This window comes from Malaclemys terrapin, chromosome 10 (assembly GCF_027887155.1).
Source record: "Malaclemys terrapin pileata isolate rMalTer1 chromosome 10, rMalTer1.hap1, whole genome shotgun sequence".
NCBI lineage: Eukaryota > Metazoa > Chordata > Testudines > Emydidae > Malaclemys > Malaclemys terrapin.
Window position 1 is genome coordinate 61,909,196 of NC_071514.1, and position 8,684 is coordinate 61,917,879.

General features: G+C 45.3%; 1 protein-coding gene across 2 annotated transcripts in view; it reads right to left on the minus strand.

Moving 5' to 3' along the window:
• TMEM114 (transmembrane protein 114) overlaps window positions 1-7,792 on the minus strand; it is a 32,410-nt gene extending 24,618 nt beyond the window's left edge. For both annotated transcript variants that reach the window (XM_054042679.1, XM_054042678.1), the window contains exons 1-2: window positions 7,103-7,792; window positions 5,743-5,823 (exon numbers count right to left, since the gene is read on the minus strand). In XM_054042679.1, the coding sequence (XP_053898654.1) occupies window positions 5,743-5,823; window positions 7,103-7,286 (265 nt within the window). In that variant the 5' untranslated portion in view covers window positions 7,287-7,792. The remainder of the gene's footprint in view (window positions 1-5,742; window positions 5,824-7,102) is intronic.
• Window positions 7,793-8,684: the final 892 nt, after the last annotated feature.

Here is an 8,684-nt window from a genome sequence, read left to right on the forward strand (position 1 = left end):
ATGAGAGATGTATATGGAAAGGGACTATGTAAGAAGTGGAGTTGAACTGTGCCTGTACAGTTTCCACGTGGTAACTGAAGCCTGACAACGATAATTTAAATGTCAGTATTGATAAATATATCACTTTTGCTGTAAGCACATGAAGGAGGATCCTATTGGCCCTGATCTAAAGCCCATTGAAGTGAATGGGAGTGTCTCAGTTGATATCAATTGGCTTTAGATTGGGTTATTAAGAAGAACTTCCCAATCATCTGTGCATGGCATCTGGCTTCTGAGGAAACCGGTTTGTGGATGGAGCTTAGGAGAGCATCACTACTTTATTTTTATCAGTTCAACCCCTGACACTGAAAGAGACTTTGATAACCTGAGACTTATTCAGAGTGGGGACGGAGCATGCTCAGGGGATGGAGCAGAACCATGACTGGGGCTGCTGGCCCCACTGATCAACTCCTCCTCCTCCTCTCTCCCAGTGCCTCCTGCACACCCTGGAACAGCTGTTCCCTAGCCTGCAGGAGGCACTGGGAGGGAAGGGGGAGGGGCAGGGGTGGAGCGGGGGAGGGAAGAGGTGGGGCCTTGGGGGAAGGGATGGAGTGGGGGCAGGTTCAAGGACTGAGTGGGGCAACTTGGGGGTCCGTGAAAAAATTTAAATCAAAATGGGGGTCCTCAGGTTGCTAAAATTTGAGAACCGCTGCTCTAGCTGATACATCAGTGATGCACCCCTTAAGGCTGCTTGCCTATCTAGTTGACTCAACAACGGCCTTTAAAAAACAAAAAACAAAAAAAAACCATGAATCTGTATCCAAATGTTTTCCAATTCATTTAATCAGCCAATCTTACCAGCTCAGAGTAACTTAAATGTAAGTCAATTCTGGACAAACTGTTATACACCTCTACCTCGATACAACGCTGTCCTCGGGAGCCAAAAAATCTTACCGCGTTATAGGTGAAACTGCGTTATATTGAACTTGCTTTGATCCGCCAGAGTGCGCAGCCCTGCCCCCCTGGAGCACTGCTTTACCGCGTTATATCCAAATTCGTGTTATATCGGGTCGCGTTATATCAAGGTAGCAGTGTATTTATTACAACCAAGTTCCAGCATCTGTGTGGAGCCCAAGTAAATGGATTGCATAAAGGCAGGTATAAAGTCTAATTCTGCTGAAATGCAAAACCTCTAAACTCAGTTTGTATTATATTCTAACCAAACCTTTATTGGAATGAGTCCTTCTAACTGGGCTGTCTTTCATCATGCTAACCAATGAGCATGTCACTTCTAAATAAACTGCTAGTGTCCATGCAAAATATGTAAGGCACTCTGTAAGTTAGTGGCCATTCTACATGTTTTCTACTAATGGGAATTGAACTAGTATGAAAAATTCTTTTATTCTTTGAGATACGCAAATCTCCTCTAAGTCTAAACCATCATTATAAATCCAATTTTATTCATGTCCATTCTATCCCCTCTTTCTCTCCCATTTCCTGACAGTTCTGAAGACCTGTTTCCTTGTTTCCAAACCAACAAGATTTGTCTAATCATAAGCAGAACCCCCCTTGTATTCTACGACTCTGTGGCTGCAGAATCTTGCTCTTGCTGAAAAATTGTGCTTTGAAATCTAAGCTTTGTTGCTTAAATTACACTTCTAGCCCTCACAATGTGAAACTAACTTCCAAATGTGAATTAAGTGCCAACCAGTACACTGCTTTTCTGTGTCTGAAAACAGCCTAAACTAGCTGAGACACCAGAACTGAGGTGTTAACTGTCCAGTTCATTTCACTGGGAAGTTTCCTGTAAACCCTCATTTAAATGCCAACAGCCAATCACTTTGCTACTTATACCTTCCAAAGTTGAAGATCTGACCCTTCCCCACATCTCCTGCTGACAAAACCTTCAGCTTCCCCCTACCAACTGCAGTGAAGCCTGTTTTGTCCATACAAATATCTATGCATATTGAAAATGGAACATGTAGAGGTTTGGGGTTGGGACTCAGTCTACCTGCATTGCACTGGACACTGGGATCCCAATCCTATCTGGGTGCTTTGGCTGCTATTGCAACACAAATAACAATAGGCTAGTGTATGCTCAATAGTACAAGGCTTACTGCGCTTGGTGCTTTATTTGTTTTCATGTTTAAATCTAACTCCAGCTTCCGCTGAATTGCTAATCTGCTACACTGGAGACTCACCACAACCAGAATCCTTGCTGTAGGACTTGGGTCCAGCTTGCCAGGGGATACCTGGGTTCTTGATCTCTGGCTTTTAGAGTGGTTCATCCGCACCCAGGACACAACTATTGTCTTCAACCAAAATGGAAGGACCATTGGTGGGGCAGAGGGTGCCATCCTAAAATAGTCGAAAATGGAAACCCTGCTTGACCAGTTTGCTCGTGGTTCCTGGCATTTGTAGAGGGAGCAAAGACTATATTTACTTGCTGAATCAACTTCAAGTGTGCTCAGATTTCTGAGGTGGGGTACTTGCTACACACTGAGCTTTGAGGCACTGTCCTTCATTAAGGTCCCCCCACACACTATAAGAGCACCTAGCATTTTAGCTGTCACATTCCCTTTACAGTCTGGATTTAAAATTTATGAGCAGTGGAACTGCAAGGAAAAGTTAATGAGCAACTTAGTGAGGTCTGCTGAGGTCTGGTCATAGGTTTTGAAGGACCTTATGCAAATTAATATGTGCGAGGCCCATCCAGCTTCCTCATTACCTGGGACCAGGCCTATACCTCCATGTACATAATTCCTGGCTATCTCATGCCTGCCTGCTATCCCTTCCCATCTAAGTAAAAGCTTCTGCAGTCTGTGGTGACACAAACATAGCCCGGGAAGACAGGAGGTGAAGCCAAAAGACTTGTTGGCCCTAACTCAGATGGGAGCCATGGGACAATGGATGAGGAATTGGGAATGGGATCTGGACTGAGAGGTTGCTTATGTTATAACAGCTGTAGGAATGGAGCCTTACCTGCATAAAAGCTTCACCCTTAGGGTGAGAGAAGTGTACTGAACAATTGCATTCTCTTACTGTATGATCAGGTGCCCACTGAGTACCATTTTACAGGTCTTGGTGAGTGGAAACTGCTATAGCTTCTTACTATGGCCAGGGTATCTCATTATAGTAGATCATCTGGTTGGACTTTGTTGATCACTGATCTACTTGTGTATAGTCATATTTCATAAGGGGAAGGACTTGTTGGCACCACATTGACATTAGAAATATTTCAGGTGGTTGCAAAATAAAGATGGCTCCTTGTATCTTCACCCTGTCTCCTTCAGCTTCTGCACATGAAAGATAACCATGCTCCACTTTTGAAAATAGTGTCTCCCAGGCTGGAGTATGCAAGCCATACATAAAATGTGTGTGGCCTAATTCCAGGTATACAAACTTGTATCTCAAAGACATATGGTACCTGTTGATATGTTTCTATCTGTTCTGTAGCTTGCAGCTAGCAGGGGCTTGGGAGAATTGAAATATTAAAATCACCAAAGTATATTATGAATCTTAACGTGCATGCTGCAAAATACATGCAGCAGCACATAGATGCTAGCTGAACATTTTGAAGAAGAAGATGGAATGTGGAGCCCTGTGGAATTATTTATTTTTTTTGATTTTTTTTTGGAGTTTTATGTTACTTCATTTTATGCCCGTAAGTGGTGGTGCAGGGTTGCAGAGTGAGTCTTCAAGGGCGGCTCCTTTCCAACCCTGTGCTCTGGGAGTTGCAACCTGGTGCAGTGCTACTCAAGTTTGACTTGGCTGCCCCTCTGTCATCATGGCAGAAGGACAGCTGGGCCACACCTAAGAGACACTGTGACCCCTTGTGCCAGGTTGCAGTGCCACGTACTCAAATTTGACCCAGCTGCCCTCCGCTCCCAGTCATGATGCTGCTGTGGGGTGAGGTTTGTTTGTTTTTTAATTTTTAATACTTTTTTGGTTCTATTTCATGTTATTTTGCATGTCTGAAAAATACAGAGCTCTAACAGTATGCAATCTTTTTTCAGGTAAAACACCCACTGATGTCAAGGGGCTTGATCTGCCACTACCTTGTACTTTACATAATCACTTACATCTATGCAAAATGACTAGCATGGGCAATATCAGTTTACAACTATTTGTGCAGGTATAAATTGCTACACAAGGTGCAAGCCAGTGGAGAATCGGGCTCAGTGGGACTGCAGAACTGAGCCCAAATACCCACTCACAAGAGGACTTTAGTGCAAACTGGAATGCCAGGTCAAAATATAGAAAACTAATCTAGTTAAGATTGTCAGTCCGTCTTTGTTTGTTTAAAAAAAAAATCCCATGGGAAATAGACATCCTGCCTGAGTCTGCTGTTTAATAAAAGCATCTAAAGGCTTGTGAAGAAAACTACACTTTGGGGTACAGTTTAAATCAAACATCAGTAGCTCAGAGACAGAAACATCTCTGACATTTTAAAAAAAAATTCACCCACAACTTATCTTTTGTTTGCCAATCACCAGATGCTTGCCTGCCATATATATAGGCACTATCTCCTTTGTCTTAAGTGCCATGATGTTTACTTCTAATGGTAACAATCAACAACTGGTGATAGGCATTTCTGTAGGGTAATGAAGGCAATAATGCTGTCTGCACTTGACACCAGCTATGCCAAGTTTCAGGCCCTATCAGCACACGAGGAAACAGGCCAAAAAACTCTCATCTTATGGAGCTGCCTTCCATTCATTGTAGTGGATGGGAAATAGAGGGGCTTTGCAACTTCCCAGCCTGCCCCCGGCCTAATCTGGCAAGGTTGATGGGAATTGGAGCCATTTGGCACCTTGCAGGATTAGGCCCATAAGAAGAATAGACAGGCTGTGTGGCCTCCTAACCCTGCAGAACCCCACACAAGATTCACTAGGAAATCCTACAGATGTCAGGCCAAGTAAAGCTGGTGTGCAAGCAAAGTGACTCTGCACTACTGCCCAGCCTTCTTTCATGGTAGCATGGTTCACTTGGGAGCCATGCTCCTATTTGTTCTCCAGTCCCCAAGAAAACATTGGGGAGGTTTCAGTGTGGAGGAGCAGCAGCAGAAGAGAAATGCTGGTCCAATCAGCCTTCTCCTACAATGCAATATCTCTTAGGATTGATGGGGTAGCCAATGCCAGGTACAAAAACACAAGAGTTGGTGGTTCTTTGTTGAATCCTCCTTATAACTCTGTAATCATGTGGTGTCGTTTTATTTCCATCTGTAGTTCTCAAAGCACTTAACAGGAGGGATTAAATGACAAGGAAACTGATGCACAGAGAACTGACTTATCCAGGGTCAGAGGTTAAATAGTTGCTAATAGTAAAATATCACTAGTAGATCTTTCATCCTGAGCAACAGCCAACTATTTACTTCATTTGAATTGAGAGTGCTTGTTACCTCCTACGAGGTGCTCGGCAGCTTGCAATATCAAGCCCTAAATTGTGCACATCCTATTGTCAGTACTGAAGATATTTCAGGTCATACACTGATGCACAATCACCTGGGTCCAGACATGATCCTATTGAAGTCATTTAGGAACACACTTGACATCAGTTGAGCTATTAATAATATTCATTGTGTGTGACAGCACCTTACAGCCTTGTTCAGGGATGAGGGCCCCATTGTGGTAGGTGCTGTGTACACACCTAGTGAAAACCCTGCCCCAAAGCGCATACAATATATCCCAGACATAGGTCCTTGCTTTCTTCCCATGTGATGCAGGGGGGTGAAGACATGCAAATAATATAAAAGTTACTCACTTAAGAGTTGTTTGTGCGAAGCAGTCATGTTTATGTTCTCGTACCAGAAAGGGTTCATCAAAGGGAAGCATTTGCTCCTAGCTAATAGAGAAGGGGAAAAATAGTATGCAAAGTTTGTATTGCAAATGAAAATAGAAGACTTTAGCGTGTGTTCTCAACATGTGCATACAGATCCTTCTATGTCCTCCCCTTAAGCAGTTATTTTTGTGTGTGGAGAATAAGGGTGAGAATTTCAGTACTGGCCTAAATGTGTTCCCACTGGGTGAAATCCTTGTCATTGACTTCAGGAGGGCCATACGCTCATTGATTTCAGTGGTGCCAAGATTTTGCTGAATGGGAGCAAAGGTCAACCCTGATGCTTTTGAAAATCCCACCTGAAAGCTTTTTCATAGCCAGGCAACATTAATTACTGTGTGTGTTTGTGATTTTATTTTAATTTAAATTAATTCAGATATCATGGTGATTTGCATGTCAGGAGAAGGTAAATAGAATGGAAAATCCTATCACACCAGCAAAGGAGTTTATCAGCCTTCCATTATAGACCAAAGCTGTAAAATATGCTCCAAGATTCAATTTAAATATATCCTTCTTTAAAATATCGCTGTTGGTCATTTTAAATCTTACCATTTGGGGCTAAAGTTCAAATTATTCCTTTTATCTAAAGAAAAAGGCAAAACTGGCTTGCGTTCCCCCCCCCCCCCACCCCCAGTCAACCCAAGCATTTAAACCCACACAATTTTACATTTTAATATAGAGGGCATGAGATGCCTTTCTTAATTTTGGTTGCATTTATGATGAAAATGTATATGATTTTTTAAAAAGTTTTACTTACATAAAAATACATGTTTGTACTTCTTTTGAAAAGTATTATTGTAAACGCTAAGACTTGGGGGGAAATGGATTATGTTAAGAGGCCAGAAAGCTTCATAACCTCACTATCTTATTGCCTACTGTACCTAGTTTGTGCAGCTTTTCTGGTACATATGCCACCTAATCAATTGGTGAGATTTCTAAAGTACCTAAATACAGATAAAGAGATGCAACTCAGGGTTTTAATCTTCCTCACTGTACTTATTAGGCCGTGGTAATTGTCATAACAATACCTAGGTACTGTGTGTATTTAATAAGCCTCCTTCATTAAGCGGGGAAAGTAGCCCCTGTTTCAGGAGTCAGAGATGCAGTGCCGGGGGCAGATTTTCCAGGCAGTGTCAGGGATGGGGACACACTCCACCCAGTAGCGTTGTTCAGTGTGACTCTGAGAGCTGACCCCCGCCGCTGAGGGGCTGTGCCCCTCGAAGGACACTGCAGCTAGCTGCCCTGTGGATCCCTAGAGGGCCGCAGGAGGTCGAGGTGTACTCACGTCTGCAGGTCCGCCAGAGTCCCGAGTGCGAGCTCAGCGCCCCCGAGGAATTGTTTGACCGCTCCAGTTTGGAGGCATCGATGATGTACCAGAAGTCGGTCCCTATGGCTACCACCAGGAAGATGAAACTTAACACGCCCGCCAGGGCCACGAACACGGCGAGGCCACTTAACTTGATCTTCATGGTGCTGCTGCCTTGAGTCTCCGGCTGCCTAGCTCCTGACGGGGACAGCCCCGGCACTGAGCGCGGCCAGCCGCGCTGCGCCCAATCCGCCCCCCTTCCCCTCGGCTGCAGCGCGAGGCTGTCGGCAGGACCCAGCCACCTGCAGCTCCCGCAGCCCCGGCTCCGGTCCCCTCCCAGCCACGCCAGGCGGGAGGCTCGCTTCGCCCGCGATCCCAGCCACGAGCGCCGCTTGCCGCCTGCAGCCCCAGCCCTTCGCCTTCCCCGGAGCACGGCCGGCAGTGAGCGGAACCGCTGCTGTGTCTGCGCTCCGAGCAGCTCCCCGGCCAGCAGGCTCTGGGCCAGCCCTTGTCCCACCTGCCCCCTCCCCGGGCGAGCTGTGCTGGGGCTGGGCTCACGGGTCAGCACCACGGACAGCTCCGCCGCAGAGTCCTGCCTCGAGCAAAGGGGCGCGTTGGCCACGTGTAAGGCACGGGGACCAAATCCCCTGGGAGCGCGAAGCAGCCCGATGCAAGGGCAGCAGCTCCCAGCCCAGCTGGCTTTCTTGCTGGGAGCAGTTCCTGCTGCTGGGGGAGATCCTGCAACACCCCTCCTCTCTGCACTGGCTCTCTCAGCCCTGCCGGCGTCTCCTGCTCTCCTTGGCAGTTACACTGTACGTGCATCTGCCCTGCTCTCCCTCCAGCCTTTCCGTGGCAGGCTTGAAGGACCGGTCCAGTGTCCTCAGGGCAGCATTAAGGGGGGAACTTTCCTGCCCTTGTGCTTGATGCCAGGAGCAGAAGTCCTTTGCATGCAGCAATGCCCTGGGGACTGGATAACTGCAGTTGAGAGCAATCTTAATCGTGAGCCCCTGGTTCTTCCTTAACAGGTGAATGCCTGCAGATGTTGTTTGTTCGCTAATTACACTGCTCTACAGACAAAATGTTTCTGAAATAAATGTAGTCAAACTTTACTAATTCTGGGTCACTGAGAACGAAAATGATGCTTAAAATTGTTGATTGGCTCTAGTTTTCAAGATATGCTATTGGGTCAGTATATACTACCCTTGACTTGGGAATGGCGGAGGATAAGTGAGTTATAAAGGGAAAGGATCTTAATTTAAACCAGAAATGACTAAAATACATCTTTGACTGGATCTATGAATTAATCTATGACTGGGTTTGGACAGTACTTGCTTTTTAGGCAAAACAATGAATGATGCAATCTGAAGCTGGTATTGTGTCATACATGATATGAAGTGCATCATGTTATTCCTAGAAGTCATGGATGATGCAATCATAACGAAGCTTACATCACTCTGCTGAACAAATTGCCCTATATCAGCTCTAGAAATCATACAGTGTCGTGCTCTCTTATTTGTCAGTGTTTGATTTTGCAAAGGGACACATTTCTGTTTAGCCAAAG